The sequence below is a fragment of the Betta splendens genome, chromosome 14 (assembly GCF_900634795.4).
Source record: "Betta splendens chromosome 14, fBetSpl5.4, whole genome shotgun sequence".
NCBI lineage: Eukaryota > Metazoa > Chordata > Actinopteri > Anabantiformes > Osphronemidae > Betta > Betta splendens.
Window position 1 is genome coordinate 4869663 of NC_040894.2, and position 21533 is coordinate 4891195.

The 21533-nt window shown below is 52.0% G+C and overlaps 3 protein-coding genes across 3 annotated transcripts in view; 2 read left to right on the top strand and 1 right to left on the bottom strand.

Annotated features, from left to right (window-relative positions):
- The first annotated feature begins 373 nt into the window (after nt 1-373).
- kl (klotho) lies at nt 374-6398 on the top strand. Its single transcript, XM_029173322.3, has 13 exons — nt 374-1839; nt 1908-2338; nt 2418-2497; nt 2575-2737; nt 2835-2940; nt 3323-3469; nt 3541-3776; nt 4260-4455; nt 4622-4800; nt 4978-5085; nt 5204-5309; nt 5483-5609; nt 5894-6398. Exons 1-13 carry the CDS (start codon nt 1117-1119, stop codon nt 6223-6225), a joined length of 2934 nt encoding a protein of 977 aa, XP_029029155.1. The 5' UTR covers nt 374-1116; the 3' UTR covers nt 6226-6398.
- Nucleotides 6399-6559: 161 nt separating this feature from the next.
- Nucleotides 6560-8906, bottom strand: rfc3 (replication factor C (activator 1) 3). The gene is made up of 9 exons (XM_029173323.3): nt 8691-8906; nt 8313-8450; nt 8152-8219; nt 7921-8018; nt 7576-7757; nt 7325-7461; nt 7129-7227; nt 6990-7059; nt 6560-6895 (listed from the first exon to the last, which is right to left on the bottom strand). Exons 1-9 carry the CDS (start codon nt 8775-8777, stop codon nt 6704-6706), a joined length of 1071 nt encoding a protein of 356 aa, XP_029029156.1. The 5' UTR covers nt 8778-8906; the 3' UTR covers nt 6560-6703.
- A 1627-nt stretch (nt 8907-10533) lies between these two features.
- stard13a (StAR-related lipid transfer (START) domain containing 13a) overlaps nt 10534-21533 on the top strand; it is a 40278-nt gene continuing 29278 nt past the window's right edge. The window contains exons 1-5 of the mRNA XM_029173303.2: nt 10534-10658; nt 11021-11677; nt 13523-13669; nt 14926-15084; nt 16075-16105. Of these exons, the coding sequence (XP_029029136.2) occupies nt 11099-11677; nt 13523-13669; nt 14926-15084; nt 16075-16105 (916 nt within the window). The 5' untranslated portion in view covers nt 10534-10658; nt 11021-11098. The remainder of the gene's footprint in view (nt 10659-11020; nt 11678-13522; nt 13670-14925; nt 15085-16074; nt 16106-21533) is intronic.

Below are 21533 nucleotides of genomic sequence, written 5' to 3' on the forward strand. Positions count from 1 at the left end.
GTGATGCCAGTGGTTTAATACAGTCTATTTAATTATCTTTCCACCATCTACACTGATCATCAATTCACTGACGTAATTCAGTTGCTGATCCATCAGTGTGTGAAAAGCGCCACCCAACGTGAACTGTTAATTTGATTCACGTTAGGTGGTGTTGGGCCAAAATGTGAAAACAGAGCAGCTTCCAAAGGTGTTGAGGATTTGCAGCCTCCCAGAGAACGGGTTTCATGAAAACAAATGGTTGCGTATATAAAAATACATCACAAAATATATTTGAAAATGCACTGAAGCGTTTGTTCCCTTGGGGCTTTGTTCCAAACGGGGACTAGCTGTGCTTATTCTTGCACTTGAGGTCTGAACTTTCCAGTAGGGCCCAGTGGAAAAACACCCACGCACCACGTTGTGGCCTCTGGTTATGGTCCATGCAGCCACGTGACTGTTTTCCTACGTCTCATAAAGCACCTGCCGCTGATGATGAATTCAGTGAATGGCCGTCTTCACCTCAGGCGGAGGGGGGGCACATCACTAATTAAACGTATGGTTTGACTTGATATCACACAACCTGTGACCTGGGTGTCGCACGTCACGGTGCACATTCAGGATTCTCGTGGCACGTGTTCACACCTCATCCAAGGCGTTAACGTGCAGAGGCCCGAGTTTCCGAGCAACGCGGCTGAAGGCAGGAGGATGCGATGAGGTGATGTGACCCTGGCTGTCCCCATCCGTCTCTATTTACATGTGGCCCAACCTGATCCAGGAACAAACGCAAACACGTGTGACACCCAGATGCGCTTGTTGGATCGTCTGCTGCGTAAATGCCCGATAATGGCGCTGTTACTGCGGCCACGTGGAACATTTGCACCTGCGTCCCCGAAAAATAAACAAGGATGCTCCCTCCGTGATTATTTTAGCGGCATTTAAATCCTGGGGCCGCCTGAGGCTCTTGACATCACGCAGCTTGGTGCCTGGAGACCTTCGTGCCTCGCGTCCCGTGGCTAATAATTGATAGATGCGCTGGCTTCACAGCTGGCTGGCCGCTCTCCACAGTCCGCTGTTCCAAGCATGGTGAAGTGAGGTTCACAGCCCACGCGCCCACGCACCGGACACCCGAAGGCCAGCATGCGCGTCTTCCTCCTCCTCCGCCTCCTCGCCGCTCTCTGCGGCAGCCGCGCGCGCGCGAAGCCCAACGCGGGCCTGAAGACGTGGGGCCGCTTCGCCAGGCTGCCGTATCCGGGCGACAAGGCGTTCCTCCACGACACCTTCCCCGAGGGCTTCGCGTGGGCGGCGGGCACGGCGGCGTACCAGGTCGAGGGCGCGTTCGACAAGGACGGCAAGGGGCTCTCCATCTGGGACACGTTCACGCGCGGCGGGAGTCGCGTCGCCACCGGGGACGTGGGCAGCGACAGCTACCACAACCTCCGCGCCGACGTCCGCGCCGTCGCGCAGCTCGGCCTCAGCCACTACAGGTTCTCCCTGTCCTGGTCCAGGATCTTCCCCAACGGCACGCGCGGGAGTTACAACGACGTCGGCGCGCGCTACTACCGCACGCTGATCCGCAGGCTGCGGGAGATCCGCGTGGAGCCGGTGGTCACGCTCTACCACTGGGACCTGCCCGAGCACCTGCAGCGGACGCTGGGCGGCTGGAGCAGCCCGCGGCTGGTGGAGATATTCCGGGATTACGCGGACTTCTGCTTCCAGACGTTCGGGGACGACGTGAGGTACTGGATCACCATTGACAACCCGTTCGTGGTGGCGCGGCACGGCTACGGCACCGGGGTGGTCGCGCCCGGGATCAAGAACGACGCCGACCTCCCGTTCAGAGTTGGACACAATCTGCTCAAAGTGAGGGCCGGAAAACACGCCTTTTATTGATTCTGACGCACTGATATGCTCACTGGACCTCTCTGCAGGCTCACGCGGCTGTGTGGCACCTGTACGACCGGAACTACCGACCCCGTCAGCGGGGCCGGCTGTCCATGGCGCTGGCCTCCCACTGGATCAGGCCCAGCCGCACCCGGCTGGAGAGCCTGCGCGAGTGCCAGTGCTCGCTGGACCACGTCCTGGGCTGGTTCGCGCGGCCCCTGTTCACCGACGGGGACTACCCGCCCTGCATGAAGGCCCGGCTGGGCTCTCGGCTGCCCGCCTTCACGCCGGAGGAGAGCCGGCGGGTGCGGGGCACCGCCGACTTCTTCGCCCTGTCCCACGGGGCGGCGCTGAGCTTCCACCTCATCAACGACAGCCTGAAGTTTGGGCAGCAGGAGGAGCTGGACCTGAGGATGCTGCTGTACTGGGTCAGCGCCGAGTACGACAGGCCGCCCATCTTTGTGGTGCAGAGCGGTTGGTAGGTGTAGAGGTTGTGTGAGTGGGTCCGGCTGGAGGTTCCCGAGTTGCTCAACGGCTCCCGCTGCTGCTCCGCACAGGTACGTCCTGGGGAACACGAAGACCGAAGACCCGAAACACATGTACTACCTCAAGAGGTTCATTTCGGAAGCCCTAAAATGTGAGCCATGACCACGGCACAGGAACGCCCTGTTCTTGGGAGCGTCGAAGCTGAGTTGTGTGTGTGTGTTTGAGCAGCGGTTCTGATAGACGGCGTGAACGTGATCGGCTACACGGCCTGGTCGCTCATAGACGGCTTCGAGTGGCACCGAGAATACGGCATCCGGCGCGGCCTGTACTACGTGGACTTCAGCACCCCCGACATGAAGCGGGAGCCCAAGACATCGGCCGCTTTCTACAGGTGAGCGCCCGGACGAGGCGGCGACCGTCTGCGGCACCGCCAACAGCCGCCCTCTGTCGCTGAGCAAACTGAAGCCATGTCCATGTACTCCACGAAGGAACGTCATCCAGAGGAACGGGTTCCCAGAGCTCCCTGAGAACCGGCCGGCACAGGGGGTCTTCCCGTGTGGTTTTGCCTGGGGGGTGTCGGCCAACTCCATCCAGGTGGGTTTCTCTGTGGACCGTGTGTCTGTGTTGGGTCATTGCATCACACGGGGCAAAGGTCAGAGAAAACATTAACTATTATTGAGATCAAGATCAGATTCAGCGTAAACAACACTAGTATTTCTGAGAAATGTTATAGTTCCTATTTTGATTTGATCTGATGATATTACATTAAAACAGAGCAGCAGTTCGTCACTTATGTGACTTGCATCACACTGTTTTCACAGCAGTTGTGATGGTGAAAGTCCAGTCTGACGCTAAACTCTCCTCTTAATCATAAACCACTGCCTGCTGAGCTCACCAGCACAACGCCGCGCGGCCTCTCCCTCGGGTTTCTGCGTGTTCTGCATCTAATCGGGGGCTTCCTCCCTGTTCGTCGCAGGTGGAGGTCGCCCCCAGCCAGTTCGCAGACCCCAACGTCTACCTGTGGAACGCCTCCAACAACGGGGAGCTGCGGAGGCTGGAGGGCTTCAGGGCGCTGCCCCTGCGAAGCACCAACTGCGCCGACTTCGCCAGCGTCCGCCAGCAGGTGCGTCCATCAACCGGGAAAGGCCTATTATCTGAGTACTAGAACCTCACGCCCGCCCCCCCTCTGCCCAGGTGGACGAAATACGCCAGGTGGGCTTGACCCACTTCCATTTCTCCCTGAACTGGTCGGCCGTGGTGCACGCGGGCGACGCGGCCCGCGCCAACGGCACCCTGCTGGGCTACTACCGCTGCTTCGCCCGCCGGCTGCTGCGGGCCAACGTCACGCCGGTGGTCACGCTGTGGCACCACACGCGCCAGCGCAGCAGCCTACCGGCGGCGCTGGAGGCCGGCGGCCGGTGGCTCAACAGGTCAGAGGCGCCTCCAGCAGGTTCAACCCAGGGGACGGGCCTCAATTTGGTTCTGTAACTCCATTAAGAGGCACATTTACATAAAGCCAATAAAGGAACAGACGGATAAACATTCATCTGTATTATTGCTTACGGTTTATTACGCGGTTGCTCTGATGTAAAAGCAAACACGGGGATCTCAGAGAGACGTCACCACTTGCTGCCATGGGTTTTTTTTGTAATAAAGATAACTCCATATTTACCTGTGTTTCATCTTGGGACATTGTGGTGTGTTGGCATTTTCCACCTTATTGGGAGACGTTAGTTTTATATCAATGGAAACTCTGATAACAGGTTGATTTCCTGACATGGATGTAAAGATGCGTTAGACGTAATATGTTTCCTGTGCTTGTTTCAAATATCTGATAAGAGCAGAGTTGTGTAGCTGAAGCTGGTGTGTAAATTAAATGTGTTGCCTGTGTCCGTTTCTTCCCTGTGGCTCAGAGAGACGCCCGCGGCCTTCGCAGACTACGCCAGGCTTTGTTACCGAGAGCTCGGGGCCTACGTGAAGATGTGGATCACCCTGAACGAGCCCAACGACGACGTGGTGAGCTACCAGGAGGCGCACCAGATGCTGCGGGCGCACGCCCTGGCCTGGCGCGCCTACGACCGGGAGTACCGACGAGCGCAGGGCGGGCAGGTGGGTGGGGCTGCACATCATGTGGGTGGGGCTGCACATCATGTGGGTGGGGCTGCACATCATGTGGGTGGGGCTGCACACCCCGTGGGTGGGGCCACACGCCTGATCCTGTCAGCTGATACAGTGGGATGAAGTGAGCCCCTTTATGTTCCCCTTCATGTCTCAGGTGTCCTTGGCTCTGCACATGGACTGGGTCGAACCGGCCTTCTCCTTCAGCCGCGAGGATGTGGAACCGGCCAAGCGAGTCCTGGACTTCCGCGTCGGCTGGTTCGCGGAGCCGGTCTTCGGCAGCGGGGACTATCCTCCGGCCATGAGGAGCTGGCTGCGGCAGCTCAACTCCCTCGAGTACAAATATCTCACTCATACGTCAAAACACGTCCAGTCATTTCCAGACATCAGTGAAACTCTCCATTTAGCCACTTATTTACCCTGTTATCAGATCAGAGATGTCATTTTCTGAATCAGTCACATCCTGAGCAGTTAGAATTAAATCGAGTCAACTTTATCTTTTGTGCCTCCAAGTTTGCCAGCGTTCAATGAGGAGGACAGGCAGCTGGTCAGAGGGACGTATGATTTCTTCGCTCTCAGTCACTTCAGCACCAAGTTGGTGACGCACGCAAAGGAAGACCCGTAAGACAGTCGGGGTTTTGCAAAAGGAGAGCATGTGCTTTAAATCCTTTCATACTGTACAAATATACAGTATGTTATTAAAACCAACCAGTTTGGCCTGATGTACTTTTGTCTGCAGTTACACCTACATAGCGATGCTGGAGGTGCAACACATGATAGACACCACGTGGATCATGTCTCCGAGGCCTGTTGTGCCCTGGGGCCTGAGGAAAGCCCTCAACTGGGTGAGGCTGCAGGTCTTTGATTACAGTTCGTAAAAGTAAAGTGTGGAGTTATGAGTTCTGCCAGCCAATAAAGAATAACAGCAGTCATTACCAGTGATCTTAGAGTCTGAACGTTGTCTCGTGTTGGTTTCATGCCGAGCGGATGAAAACCATTGTGATTCCTCTGTCATCAGGTGAAGGAGCACTACTATGACGTGCCCGTCTATGTGATGGCTAATGGGGTCCAGGAAGACCCAGCCCGCTTCAAAGACACACTCAGGGTCTACTACCTGTACAACTACATCAATGAGGCACTGAAAGGTGAGAATACAGGCAAAGCTTTATAATTGTGTGTATATATTGTTTTCATACTTTGTACAGGGAGTAAGGATCAGCTCTCAGAGGTGATTGACATTTTTCCCCTTACTAGTCAACAAAAGATTAATTATTAATGGGCAGCTCAGGTCACCAGCCCAGTAGTCAGCTGACTCAGAACACATATATAATACATATAACACGCTTATAGTGCTTTAGTTACACTTTAGTGTTTACTTTGAGATAATGATGAACACTAAACATCCTACCTGCTGACTCCGCCTCCTCAGCGTACACCCTGGATGGCGTAAACCTCAAAGGATACTTTGCTTATGCCCTGAGCGACCAAAGAGACCCAGGCTTTGGTTTGTACGGCCAAGTCCAGGAAGAAATAATTGTCAAGGCTTCTCTCTCCAACTACCGCAACATCATCCAGCACAACGGCTTCCCCGTCAAGGGAGCTGCGCGCCAGCAGTGCCCCGGGTCGCCTGTTCCCTGCACGGGTTGTGACGTGCTGAAGAGGCCCGTGCTGGGCTTCCTGACCGTGGTGGGTTCAGGGGCGCTGATCACGATGGGTGTCATCATCTACTACACAGTGAGGAGACATCGAGACTCTTACTGACGATGGTGGCATTTCATGACTCGAGGAAGAAGCGCAGAGGCTTATGGTTTAGTGTAGCGTTCAAGGTCTGAAGACTAAGTAATTTAGAATCACACTTGAACTTCTGTGTTAAACATTTTCTAAATGAGATGTAGTTTGTATCAGTTACAAATATTAAACAAGACATGACTGGACTTCGTGAAGGTTATTTACATTATTATTTTAGTGAATAATTCAGATAATGGACATTTAAAAGGAGGTTTGCCACAATCATCAATATCTTAAACAAACAGAAGGATCAAGTATGACAACTGTTTTAGAATGTTGTTGACAGAAATTAATAGAAATCAAAGAGTATACAAAAGATTTATTTATTATTTAACAACTGTTGACAAAGCCACAGACTACACAGATTTACAGTCTGTATGTGGATAAAGTCCAGCAAAAGTCACATTGGGATAGAAATGGTCTGCTCATCTCATATGAATCCTGTTCAAAGTCAGAACATCATGGCATCCAGTCCGTCTTCCATGAACTTCTTGTACATGGCCATGAACTTGGCCGTGAAGGCCTCCAGGTGGTAGATGGCTTTGTTTCCCAGCTGCAGCCTGTGTTCATAGTACGCTGCCATGTGGGCCACCTCCGTCTTCAGCTGCCCATCACAGTTACTCAGCAACTCTCTTACCAGAACCTGTCAACGTATTAGACGCGGAAGGTGAATGTTAATTCAATGACTGCTGCAAACTGCAACGCAGTTGAGGAAAAGGTCGTGTGGTGAACAATACCTTCATAATGACATCGGGAGGGATGCAGTGCGTCAGCAGCTCGTACAGTCTGGCTCGAACCTCCAACAACCTGACAGTGAATCAGCATTACAATGTGCCTTGATACAGAACTGGGTAATCCTTTAAAGTTCTTTCGTACCTCTGGGGGCTCTGCAGGCTGACAATAGCATTGGCTGTTTCTCTAAGGTACACCTCCCAGTCTGTCTCTGGGACGTCTTGGTCCACTGAGAACGGATACCTGAGGAAAAAATGAGTTAACCAAGTGGACACGTTTAGTTTATATTCCATGCCTATACACAGATTACACTGGGATGAGGTGTGTTGTGGCAACTTACTGCTGCACTCTGCAGGCCTCACACATCAGAAGGGCTTTGCGGAGGTTGCGACCAGACTTCTCGCTAATCTGCTTGGCCAGCTCAGGGGGGAGAAGCAAACCCTCCTTTTTACAGACGGATGTCAGAACGGTACAGACCTAAAAAAACAAAACAGTGGTGTAGAAATCATGAGTCAACAAACATAGGCAGTAAATAGTTGACTCAGATGATTTTAATTACTCCAATAATGTCAACCTCATTATCACTGTTACCTCTTCGGTGCTCGGCAGAGGAATTCTGATAGCCAGACAACGGCTGCGAATCGGCCCAATGACTTTGGAGGTGGAGGTGGAGCAGAGGATAAGACGACAGGTGGCCATGTACTTCTCCATCGTCCGGCGCAGAGCATGCTGGGCCTCCTTTGTGAGTCTGTCCACCTCTGTTAGCAACACCACTGAGAACAAAAAGAACAATGTTCATGAAAAGGATCTGATATAGCTTTAATAAACAGAGGGTGGCCTGATTATGGACAGCTATAAAACTGAAATTAATTTTCAGGCAATTTACACAGGTTAAACATTATGACCATTTTTAATTATAAATGAGATCGGTCTTACCCTTAAAGTCTTTCTGGGTGCTTGACTGGATCTGCTGAGACTGAGCTACAGTTTTAATCATCTCTTGTATTACCACACAGTCCTGGTTCCCTGCATCGCTGTCCAACAAAAAGCAGAATGACTCAAATCTTACAACGCTGATAGGAAACTGAATAAGAACCCGTCTGCAAAGCAGCTACAGCTTAAATGTAGTGGAGCAAAAAGCACAATAACGTAGCAGGTCTGACATACCTTGGGTTCACCTCCAAGTGGTAGTTGCTGGCTATGGTGTTAATTTCAATTTTCTTCTTTGAAGGAGACTGAAGGCAAAAACCCACAAAACAGTGATTCGACCAAACCAAACCAAACCTCTTTAGAGATGAAGGAAGCGTTTAATGAACCCCTCTCCTCACCACGATGGTCTGGTGCTCTATGCGGAGCTTCTCCACCCCAGCTCCATACAGCTCCCTCAGCAGACACATGATGCGGGTCTTTTTCCCTGCGCCTGACGGTCCGTACACCAGCAAGTGTGGGAAGTCGCCACATTGGACCTGAAACAAGTAAATTTCAACAATCTTTTGTTAGTTTAGTTCAAACTGTGTAACTTGTATGTGTTTTATGAAATGATTGGTGAGCATTCTTGTGTTAGACAAACAACAACACACTGTAAGGCTGAAACCTGCATTTGCAGTATTTTCTTTCTGTTCTTCACGTTAACCTGACTGCTGGTGATGCTAAAGCTAAAGTTAGCATGACTGAATGGCGCAGTCTCCTGTCATTTCTCCTCTTACCAGGTTTTTCAGCTGCGCCGCCTGGTCTTTATGATAGTCGAGCTTCCCAAGAGACGTCGGTCTGTATTTGTCCACCCATAAACTCATTGTTGTGCACCGTTAGGATATGTTATTATCCTTGTTGACAGGAGAAAAACTCTATATAGTTACTGTTCTCCCGCGAAATGTAATTCACAAACAAACCGCGCTTCTACTTCCTGTCGAGCTACGGCGAGAAGAAAGGGTCAAAATAGTTAAAGTTAAAGTAAAACCACGGGTCATAGTAAGAAGAATAATAAATAAATAAATAATAATTCCCTTGAGTGTTTGATGTAATCATTATAGTTCTTGGTTGAATAGTAAAATAACAATCATTATCGATTGAGAAAATTAGCAAATGCTTCCTTAAATATGTATGTATTAACAAAAAGGTTATATATATTTAAAACAACAGAGAGCTACAATCCCAGATGTGTGTTTTACTATATGCTTGAAATACAAAGCACCAACCAACCAGCATCTTCACCTTATTAAAACAGATGTTTTTTGGTGTTTACACTGAAGACAGCAGGAAGCAGCCTGATGAAGGAATGTAAATCATGCACTTTAATCCCCTGCAACAGAAACAACAGCTCACACCATCTCCGAGGTGTCAAACCTTGCAGGGGATTCTTTTCTTGTTGAGCAGCTCAGCTTTTCTGGTCACTGTCCGCTTAACCTGTTTGTTTGTCCAGCAGCTTGATGTTGTGCATGCAAGATAAAAATAAACTAAACAAGTCTACATTTTGTGTCATACAAAATATTTCATTATTTATTCATTCATTTCATCTAATCAAATGCATGTGAATGTTTAAGTCTGCTGTTCCTAATGGGAGAGACAACATGTTTTATTTTTTGCTCTCTCTACTTTCTCAAATGGTCCTTTGTGTACGCTCTAGTTATTTAGTTGTGTGTCTACTGTATTTGCTTGTCAAGACTTAACCATGGGTTTCCCTTCTTCTCCCTCATTTCCCTGGACCCAGTAAACTGTACATCTCCCTACCAAAGGAATGCTGTATATGGATGAGCGAGTCCCAGCAGGTTGGCGTTGCCTGATTTCAAATACATTTTTGGAGTAAAATGAATATGCATTCATCATCACTGCTGTGTAACACAGTGTATTGAGAGGAGTGCACATTCCTCATCACATAAAGGTTCATTTAGCCTTTTTATTTTGGTATGTGGTGTGTTTTTAGATTGGCTTTTACTGTTTCCGCATCACATATTGACATAATGACAGCTGTCTGGATCATTAAGAGCCACTATGGGAACGTGCGTTTACTTTTCCTATAGAGATTTATGACCTTCACCTTGACCAGATCTCTCCTCAGAGTCAAACAGGCCTCAACAGGCAAAAGGTCAAAGAGCAGGGCACCGATAAACTTGGAGAGTTTCTCAGTCCTTCGACAGATTTGAGCGGAAATAAAAGCACACAGGAATATCTCAGAAGCGTTACCTCATGTGTTGTCAAAGAATGTGCTTAGACAGTGAGAAATGCTTTGCCTCGAGTCATTTCTCCAGTAGTGAGTCAGAAAACGGGGGGCTCTGCACCACGGGCCGAGGCTTTTAAATCCTACAGAACCTGCAGCTGTTTGATGATTACAGTGACGGCTTTTAGTGAGTGGTTCCCTCTGTGCTCCTCTTTTTACTGTGGCAGCTTTTCCCGTGGACAATAACAGTTGCAGCCCGTGTAGAAACATGCACACGTGAAGCACAAACACCTGCTGGTGGAAGTGCCCGTGTCCTGGCTGAGGTAATGTAGGAGGGAGAAGCATTCCTCAGCCCTCTCTCCTCCCCTCAGCGTTTCGTAGCTTTCCAGATTTGCCCTCGCTGTCTCATATGCGCTGAAGTGCTGCTGCTGGATCAGCGCGTGACCCCCCAGTTCTGCAGAACCGCCGCACCGGACATGTTCGCACAGTGGATGACACAACTCCTCTACAACAACCTCTGGTACGTAGAAATGTCATGTTTATTTTCTTGTTTGCAGGTGCAAATTCTGCCTCGTATCTGTAGGTTTGTCGTTTACTGTTGTCTGTGTAATATACAGTAGTATGTGAGTTTGTGGAAGTCACTGGACGCTGTGTTGGCTGCACCTGAAAATATTCCAGTCCAACAAAAATCTATTGGGCATCATTTCAAACACATTGTTCCATACATAAATGCTCCAGTTTGCACTAAATCTGGACCAAACACTAAAGCAGCTCATTCTGAGACTCTCTGCTCCCATTAGTTTGAATGCATCGCGTACAGACGAGGGCCGCTTGTCTAGTAAATCATGAGGGTCCAATAACTCATCATCACACTTCTAACAGGTTTACTGACCCCCGGGCTGTGGCTTTCCCTCTGGGTGACCTGCACGGCCCAGTTCCCCATCTGACTCCCCAGCAGCCATGTCTGAACCTGCTCCTGAAGATTCTATGAACGGTCACGTCGAAATGTGGAAGGAGCTGAAGGTGGAGGCACGATGCGGAGCCGTGCGGGGAGCGAGCCCCGCAGAGACCCCCCGCTGTGACGGCGAGCCGCGGTCTCCCCCTCCACCAGCCCAGGATGAGAGTGTGTCAGAGCCTGTGGGCGCCGCAGACGACTGTTCTCTGGATCTGCTCCGGATAGTGAAACACAAGCCCAGTGCCATAGTGTTCAGTGATTACGACCACGGCACCGACGAGCAGCGGATCGGTGCCGCCGGGAGCTCGGGCGGCGGGGAGTCCCCCTCATCCAGCGCCGAAGGGGGGAGGGAGGGGGACGATGACGGCGAGGACGATTATTTTCCTGCGTCGCTACAATATAAGGAATTCCTGGTCAGTCGTCGCCGCAGGAACTTGAGCAGGAACAGGAAGAGCGCGAGGAAGAGACAGGATGCCCAGCCTAGAAACGCTGCGTCCGAGCGGCGACGGGCCGCGAGCGACGGCGAACCTGAGGTCACCGGTGGAGAGGAGGCGGAGGAGACGACGCGGGGCAGAAGGAAGCAGGTGAGAGGAAGGAGACAGCGTTCACACAAAGACGGTTACCGGGTGGAAGTGGAAAGGCTTGAAAGACAACACACGCAGCAGACACAGGGAAAGTGGGCCACAAAGGTGAACGTCAATAATTATAATAATAATCGTAATTAACCTTTTCTTACTGTGACATGAGAAAAGGCCGTTTTTGTGAGCAGTGCGCGCGTCACACCACTAGAGGGCAGCCGCGCTCCAACTCCTGCACGAGATGCATTTTTCCTGAGAGTAAAATGCATCTGCACCGGTTTTACACAGAAACGTGTGGATGTTTCAACAATAGTAGGAATAGTTTAGCGCGCCGCTGGTCGTATGTGGTGCAGGAGACAAAGGCGTGACTTTATTCCCCCGTCATCGTGCCTTCGGCGCTTGTTGCGGTGATAATGCCGCCGAAGGCAGCGGCGCTGTGGATGCACGCGCTTTGACCTTTGCAGACATTCCTGCCATTGCTGACCCCGCGGCCACCGCCGCCTCCTGGAACGCCTCCTGCAGCGCGAGCGGCCGCGTGACCGCGTTCTCACACCTCGGCACGGGGCCCCGGCTCCGCGCGCCGCGTCCCCGCGCTCCTTCCGTGAAGTCCTTCTCGGGGGTTTGACCGAGCGGCGTTTGAAGTCAGTTGTGGACAGGCTTCAGTCAAAGGGGCTCTGTTGCGGTTGCACATTCTTGGAATATCGCGGTTCAGACTTTGCCAAATGACAGACTGTCCCAAAACGCACCAGGTGGATTTAAACACTGTTTATCTGTCATGTCCAGGTTCGGTAGTTTTGATTCTTGGAAACAATAAAAACATGAAAATATATAAGGAACAGCACGTTCAGCATGTGCTAATTGGTCAGTTTCTATTCAGGGACTGATAGTGAGAACACAGCAGACTTCCGACCGTTCAGACAGGTAATGAAATGGTCTTGAAGCAGACGTACAGTGATGCATTAAGAGACCTGTACTATTAATATTTGATGTGGCTTTCGAGCTCCCTGTGCTGAAGTGAGTGTGTCTATCTGGGCGCTACGCTGTGTTTCTGTGGCTGCAGCTCATATTTGCTCGTATTTGCTCGTATTCGCAGGCCCGTGCGCCCCCGACGAGCCTCCGCGCCCCCCGTTTCCCCCCCCCCCCCCCCCCCACAGTAAGGGTAAAAATAGAGTCGTGCACAGACGGCCCTCTGTGCCGCCGTGTGGAGGAACCCACACATGTGGGGGCTGTGACACGCAGGAAGTAGCCGCGCTGCCAAGACGTTACTGCAGATATTTTTTGAACCGGTCAACATGATGCGTTTAGGGCCGGGAGTGGACAGACGTGCGTGTTTGTGCGTGTGCGTGCGTGTGTGTGTATGAGTGAGGGGGCTGTTTTTGGACTCCAGGCTCCTCAAAGGGCCCCTATGTGCTGCTATCAGCCTCTGGGACTCTGGGATCGGCAGCGGAGCCCAGAAACAAAGCAGTTTGTTCATTTTCTGGAAGGCCATTGAACAAGTGTCTCAGTCAGAGCCCGTGACCAATGGGCGGACAGGAAAGACAGGGGTATGTGCAGAACGCGGGGCCTGGACACAACCGGCACGTTTGCGTAACATTGGAGCTCCTGAACGTAGCACAGTCTTGTTAATGTACTATATGCCCTCATTGAGGAGACGCCCCCACACTGAAAGAACACAATAGTCACCCACAAGGAGCCTGGAGGCATTGAAGGGTGGAGTAGGTGTTTGAGGATCGCGAGTAGGTGTGGCGTGAGGTCCCCAGATTTCCCTGAGACCAGGCCCCGGTGCAAGGTTAGAAGCAGAATTTGCCCCTGAGCCGCACTTACGCTGCGTCTTCGAACCTGCATGTCCAGGCGCCGGCAAGCGACTCCGTGACCCTGCTGATGAACCCGTTGGACGAGCTCGACGAGGGGACCCAGGACGGCCGCGAGGCCAGTTCCCCCCAGCTGGATGAGACTGATGCTGAGCCGGAGCCGGAGCCGGAGCCGGAGCGCAGCACGGTGAGTTGAACATGCTGCAAGAGCCTTTGGTTTATTTATAGAAGCTTCAACACTCCATACTCATCCCATGTCACACAAAGGTAGAGCTGGTGCTATAACATTATTAAAGTCACTCAATGAGCTCAAGCTCATTCACACCCACCAGCAGAATTCACGGCCACACACGTGTTGGACAGGAAGCCTGTTCAGGGAGCGGGTTGCCAGGTTTGCAGTCTCTCGCTCTCCATTTAATGCGCCTCAGATTCATTAGGAATCGCAGCCTGGACGGCCTCCAAGCCTGTTGTTTTTCCGCCAATAAAGCCTTTCATAAATCAGGTGGGTTCTGGCTCGTCTGGCATCCGTCTGGGGCCGCGTTCGTCCCCAGAAACCGCAGATCACAAGCTCCGAGCCCGTGAAGGTGCGTTAAAGATCATCTCTCCAGCTGCCTCGACGCGCTTCCAAGTGTGAATCTGGCCTTTTCCAACAGCGCAGAACTTTAGGAATTCTTATAAAACGCAGAGTATTTAATTATCTTAATTAAACTGTCTGGCCAGCAAAAGCGCTGTCAGGCAGATATTTTCAGCTTCGGTTGTCACTTTTACTGTCAGTGGGTTTTTTTTCTCATGGAAATGCATGTAATAGAACGCAAAATGAAAAATCTGAGAGGAAGAGGAGCCGAAACGAATGATAGTTCCAGGAAGGTACAGTTTGAACTGACTGTGGCTGGAGGACACAGTGTCCTTCATGTTGTTATCTACGGGCAGCAGCATCACGCCATCTCTATGATGGAAACGCTCCACAGGGTCAGAAAGGGAATTTTCTACACAGACGAGCTTTGTATGTTGTCGCGAAGGGAAAATGACTCTTTCTGTTCGCGCACTTGCGGACTGGATTCCTGCTGCACAAACTAAAAGCTGTTTACGGACGCTGGCGGCCCGCGTCGCTCGCCTTCAGTTGCAGCACGTCCACGTTATCAGCGCCGGCCGCGCGCGACGGGGGGGGGGGGGGGGAGCGCGGCGCTGCAGCGGGTGCAGTTGAGTCATGAGCCCAATCTGGAGTGGACTTTCCAGTGTTGTGGCTGAGACACGAGGGGGACGGGGAGGGTTTTATATTAAGGGGGGATTTTATTCTGAACACACATCAAAACAGCGCTGCTTCACGGAAACCGGACAGAGCTGCTGACATGAAGACAGGGGCTGTGGTAAGAGACTGGACCGTAGTGTTTAAATGCTGTATTTCCAGGGGACGTGTCGGTGACTCTCCCTCTGTCCCCTCAGGACTCTCCTCCAGGCAGAGCGGCGAGTCGCATCCTGACTCAGGACCAGGGGAGCTCCAGGGCCCCAGACAGGCGCCGCTCGCGACCTTTGACCCGCAGCCGGCCGCTGACCCGCTCGTCGCTCTGGTCCCCTGCACATCTCCAGGCCCGACGGGTCAGGGTGAGCGCCCCACAGCCGCGTTAGACTGCGAGTGAGGTGAAAGCAGGGGCTGAGACGGCTCCGCCAACGTGCAAGGTCACTGTTGTCTGTGTCAGCACTGCGGCAAACAGAAACAAACACGCTCCACGAGTACGACTGTCAGACACATGGAGCACTAAAGAGCAAAGTAAGAGAGGAGAACGGCCCTAGATGACACGTTCAAACCATTAATAGTGACATGATGTGTCATTATGATTCATCTGTCAGAGATATGAACTCCTCTAAAGCTTAGTAACGCTAGGAACTTAGTAGCTAGAAGACCTTTTGTCATGTTAAAGCTGCTAAACAATAAATATATAGAAAAAAACTTAATAAATAAAAACCTCATGAATATTCTAGCATTTTATCCTAAAAACACAGGATTGGCTCAGTTAATCTGAAATATCAGAATTCTTGTGTGTAAATTAGTGCTGAGGACCTAATTATGATCCATAAACTAGGCACAGACAACGCCACCAATAAAGTATGAGCTTAGATAATTATTCAATCTTTTTATAACTGCATACAAATAAATAACAAAAAAGAAAATCCAACACTAACAAACCACATCTGGTCATTAGATTTACAAGTACAGTCTTTAATTAATTTATTACATTAATGAGTGGGTTAAATGATTTGATAGCTCGGCTAGTGTGTGTGTGTGTGTGTGTGTGTGTGTGTGTGTGTGTGTGTGTGTGTGTGTGTGTGTGTGTGTGTGTGGACCAGGGGTCAGACTGATGCTGACGACTGGGTTTATTTTACTCTGACCATGACTGATAAAGTACAGCTGTCCACACACCTTTCACACGCCAGAGTCATTAATGTTATTATTAAATTTGTACTAACTCCATGTTTGTGTTGTACAACATCTAATTTCCTCTCATTTCATCCAAGTAGCTACTTGTATATTGAACCCCTTTTTTGTGGCACTCATTGTAAAAGTCTTTCTTCTTCTGTCGTTTTTCACGTCAGGCTGCTGCATGGATGACAAGCGGATCAGCAGGTAGGATAATCCTGTGTGTGTGTGTGTGCGTGTGTGTGTGTGTGTGTGTGTGTGTGTGTGTGTGTGTGTGTGTGTGTGTGTGTGTGTGTGTGTGTGGTTGTGTGTGTGGTGTGTGTGTGTGTGTGTGTGTGTGTGTGTGTGTGCGTGTGTGTTGTGGTGTGGTGTTGTGTGTGTGTGTGTGGTGTGGTGCCGTGGTGCGTTTGTGTTTGTGTGTGTGTGCGTGTGCGTGTGTGTGTGTGCGTGTGTGTGTGTGTGTGTGTGTGTGCGTGTGTGTTTGTGTGTGTGTGTGTGTGTGCGTGTGTGTGTGTGTGTGTGCGTGCGTGCATGGTTTGTGTTTGTGTGTGTGTGTGTTTGTGGGTTTTGTGCGCATTCGGTGCACTTTGTGTTGAATTGTTTGCATTCCCGCTTTTGGATAAAACCAGGCTGTTTGGAACGGCTCCCACAGGATTCCTAGCATGTATGTCAGACCTCAAGCACACAGATGTAATCAAACACTGTTCCTGCTAAAACATGCACACTGTCCTGCCTTCATGCGTACACAACACGTGCATGTTAGGGTGCGATAACAGGTATTTGATTTGGATTCGTTCAAACAAATTAGTGTCTTATTTACCAGAAAAGAATTCGAATGAAAGAAACCTTAAGGTCATTTCTCATTTTGGTCTTAAATTTTGGTCTGGGAGTTTCCCAGAGTCCGGGAGGGTGATTAATGAGCCTGACTCTGACCCCGTCCATAATATCCTCACGCGTGTCCCGTTTGACTGACAGTCACAGGCGCGGTGGCGACTCCAGCGAGGTGCGTCGTCGTGGCGACAGGCTCCCATTGGCTGCGCTGCGGATTGTTTACCTTCCTGTGTTTTTTTCCCCGTCTGTGAACTCGGACGCCCGCGTTTCGGTGTCACCGGCGCTGGCGAGAGTCGCATAACTGTGGAGGAGAGGAGAGGTGCAGCGTGGGTAATGAGGCCCCGGAGGCCGCGGAGAGGTCGGAGGTGACGCCGCACGAGTCCGCGTGTGCACGCGAGTCGGAGACGCCTTGATTGGCGCCGGTGTTGGACGTTTTTCCTGCTTCATTTTCTCCTCGGACGTCCCGTCTGATCCATCGGCGCTCGCGCCGCGTGCGGTCCGTGACGCGGACGTATCTGCTCACGCAGACGCTCGACCTCCCCCGCGAGATAAACAGGAATTCCTCCCCGGCTTATTGCTGATGGTGCCTGTGTTGTGGGCTGGAGGTCGGACCCTCTGACATCACCAGCACATACACAATCTATAGTATTAACTCTGCCTTGAACCATCGAGGAGACATTTAATCCCTGCTCAGATGAAAGGATTTATCTTCAGTGATTTCTCTAGAGAATTAACAACCTCACATACTATACAGTATATGATATATATTTATATATATTGTGTAGATGCTTCACCGCGTTGACTGAGCTGTGAGCCCTTAATCCTCAAGGTCATCTCCATGATGTCATAGCCTCAAACCTGAGCAGGACTAAATACTGGGCCGTCACGTTGGGACGCAGCTCATTCAAATGACAAGCGCTGCTGATAACCGGGTTCGGGTCACTGGGGTGGGGGGTGGGGGGGGGGGGGGTCTTCCTCCAGCTCAGCGTTTTCAGAGGAGCTGGATGATTCCACGACGGGTCTGGGAGGAAAAATGACACCCAGAGGTATTTTGGACAAGAGTTGCTATTTTAGCAGTGCTAATAAGCTATAAATGACCCGGGTCGGACCTGAGAGTAGCTAAATATTCCAGTATATAATTAAACACGTAGTCCATCAGAACCTTGGCGTTAGGAGGAGGTGGCCCGTGTTTCCCATGCGTGGCTCTAATATGTTTTTAATAGGTCTGGCTGGAAGCTTTGTGTTGATTTATGGCTCCTACAGGCTCCTGACACACATTTCTTCAGAGACAGTGTCACGCTGACTCCGAACCCACATGTTTTTCGCTGGTGTTCGCGCTCAGTAAAATCGCACACTTCGCTCGTGTTTTCGCTGTGTCTCCTAGGATGAAAAGCTGTTTCACAGACACCAGACAATGCAAATCAATGCGCGGTGCGCCAGTCATGGAGCTTCAGCTGCTTGAGGATTTCCCTCCCGGCCCAAGAGTGACGGCCTCTAAAAGCAGACCCTCAGCATCTAAACTAATATAAAAAACCATAGCCCTTCAGCTTTTCGTTCTATTTGCTCTATATTAAAATGGAGCTGTTGCTTTAAACCAAATGTGGCGCTCACGTGGGTCAGTCTCCATCTCCCAACTAAGCTAAAAGGAAGCAAACGAGACCAAAACATCACAGAAATGAATATATGCAGATGAGACAAGAGAATCGGGTGCAGCCATGGGGGCCGAGGGTCTCACGGCAGCACCAGTAACTGAGTATGGCTGAAATCAGCGCGGTTCCCCTCGCCCGCTGCTTCTTTCTGCCTCGGCTGCAGGTAAAGTGAGCACAAGAACAGATGTTGGGATCCCGCGGCGTTGAACTGAGCAGCCGCGAATGGAAACGCTGCGCGATTCGTCCTGAGCCGACCGGTGGTGTGTTAAAAACAGATAGCGGGAGCCTGGAATGTGGGTCGAGGCCCGCGGCGCTGTCTGCTCCACGCTTCCATTTAACCTGCAGGTTTCCCATCCAGCCACCGGGGGTTCTGTCCCTGTGCGGCACCGGCCGGGCCGTGACGCGTCCGTTTCAGGCTCCGGTCGAGCGGTTCGGCCTGAATGACTGAGTGCTTCTGGAAATGGAAGGAGACGCTGGCAGAGATGATGAAGAGGAGCAGGAGGAAGGAGGGGGCGTGGCATTCAAAGACGGGGGAGAGGAGAGAGGTGCTTCGGTCACGTGGTGCGTTGAATCATTGATTGGTGTGAACCCAGTGACCCAGTCCCGCTCCACGCGCGGCTATCGATGTTCCACAGTGATACGATCACACACCCTCACCGACCCGACGCAGGTCCACGCACAGAGACTCGCCTCTGCATGAGACCGTGTCCCGCTGTGTATTTGTTCTGGGAATCAGACCCCGGTTCTGTCCAGGACGCAGCTATGACGCGCAGGTCCGATTGGCTGCTGGCGCCGCGGAATGTGTTCCGTTTGTATTTTGATTGGCTGCTGCTGCGAGACCAGAGCCTCCGGTGGCTCGCCCTCTCCTCCTCTCGCTCTCTCGCCTCTCTCCAAGAGAAAGAGAAGGAAGGAAAGCGAAGAGAAAAGGGATGAGAAAATAGAAAAGGAAGAAAACGGCGAAAGAGGAGAAGAGATCAAAAGAGGAGAAGAGGAAGAAGAAGAGAGAGAAAGAGAGGATAGAGTAAAAGAGATCTCCGCATGCTCACCAATTCTTCTATCCCCTCTCTCCTCTCTCACATCCTCGCTCCTCTCTCTCTCCCCCCTCTCTCGTCCCTCCCTCGCACCGTTCTCTTCCCCTCCCTCTCTCCTCTTCTTCCCCCTCTCTCTGCTCCTCTCTTCTCTCTCCCCCTCATCTCCCCTCCTCTCCTCCTCTCTCTCTCCCCCCTCTTCTCTCCTCCCCTCCTCGTCCTCTCCCTCTCTCTCGCTCCCTTCTCTCACTCTCTCTCGTCTACCCTCCCCTTTCCTCCTCATCTCCCCCCTCTCTCTCCACTCCTCCCGCTCCCCTCTCTCTCCCTCCTCTCTCTCTCTCTTCCCCCCTTTCTCTCTCTCCTCTCCCGCTCCTCTCTCTCCCTCTCGCCCCCCCTTCCCTCCCCCTCTCCTTCTCCCTCTCTCTCTTCCCTCTCCTCGCCCCCCCCCTGTCTCTCCTCCTCTCTCGCGCTCTCTCGTCTCCTTCGCTCTCTCCTCCCCTCCGTCTCTCTCTCTCCCTCTCTCTCTCCCTCTCATCTCTCCCTCTCATCTCTGCTCCCGCCCTTGGGGGGGGTGGGGGGGGGTGGGGGGGGAGGGGCGCCGGGGGGTGGTGGGGGGGTGGGGGGGGTCTAGCTCTACTCTCCCTCTCTCTCTCCTCTCTCTCTCTCCCCCGGTCGTCATCCTCTCTTCACCTCCTCTCTCTCGTCTTCCATCCGCTCGATTCTTCTACTTCCCCTCTCTCCCACACTCATCTCTCTCTCTCTGCTCAACGTCTCGGTCTCGTATCTAGGTCGGTTCTCGCCCGCAGCTGCCCTTCTCGCGCCCCCTTTCTCCGTCTCTGCCCGGTCTCCTTCTCGCCTCGGTCGTTCCGGGCCCTCGTCTCATCCGCCTCTCTCCCCCTCGTGGTCTAATCTCGTCCGGCCTGCGTTCCTCTCTCCTTCCTCTCTCTGCTCTCCCGGTTCTTCTCCTCATCTGGATCCGTGGACCTCTTCCCTCTCCTCCGTCTCCACCCTTTCTCCTCTCGTCCCTCTGCTGCTGCTGCACGGCCATCTCTGCTCGGGTCGGCTCGCCATCCCCCTCTCTCTGCTCCACCTGCTCTCTCTCCCGTCCCTCTCTCTCTCTCTCTTCTTCTCCCCCCCTTTTTTCTCTCGGTCTCTCTCTCCCTGTGCTCGCTTCTCTTCTCATCCCGCTTCTGCTGCATCTCCCGTCTCCTCCGCCCGACCGCCCCCTTCTCGTCTCCCGCTGGCGTCTCTTCTCCCCTCTCGCGGGCATCTCTCTCGTCCCTCTTCTCTCTCCCCCGCGCCCGCCCTCTCTCTCTCGCCCCCTCACGTCAATACATTCGATCCCGTCATCGGTCTCGCCCTCTTCGGGTCGCTCTCTCCCCTCCCCCCTTTTCTCTCTCTCCCTCTCTCTCTCTCTCTTTCAGTCCAGGGCAGAGGTTAACCTCAAAAACCAGCTCAGCATCCACGTCTCAGCCTCCACAGACACTTTCGGACATTTCTATGCATAATATGACTTTTATGAAGAACTATTAGTGGAGCACCAGAGCTCTCGGCCGTCATGTGTGTGAAGCCACTGTCGGGTGACGCTGGGAGGGCAGCTCCATTCAGTCGCCTTCATCGCTGCACTAATCATAAATCCTCGAATGGAGATTTACGAGGACGTTTACACTTTACTGCTGCTGTGTGAAGTTAAAATATTGACGCTGATATTTTGCCATCGCATCAACCCTTTACGGGCTCCTCGCAGCTGTTGATCCACTCCTCCCCCGGCGTTCTCCCCAGACCCATATATCTGCGGCGAGTGTTGAGAAGAATTTAAGAAAACAGAGGAAACGTCAGCGTTACTCAATCTCCTGGTCCGCGGAGTCCTGCGAAGGAGCCAGCTGTGCTGCGGTCGGAGCTGGCTGCGATAACGCGCTAAAACCCCTTAATCCTGCAGCCCACACGCGAGAGGTGGGGTTGCCAGGTTTTCAGGCAAGTGGGTGTATTCACGCGTGGTTCTGTGTAGACCCCGAGTTCTGCGTCCTTCAGCTAATTGTTGCTCGTCATCCCTTCCCTCTCAGCCATTTTCGCTTTCACCACTATTGCTGCTGCCAACCAGGAATCTCAGGTATAAATCACCCACCC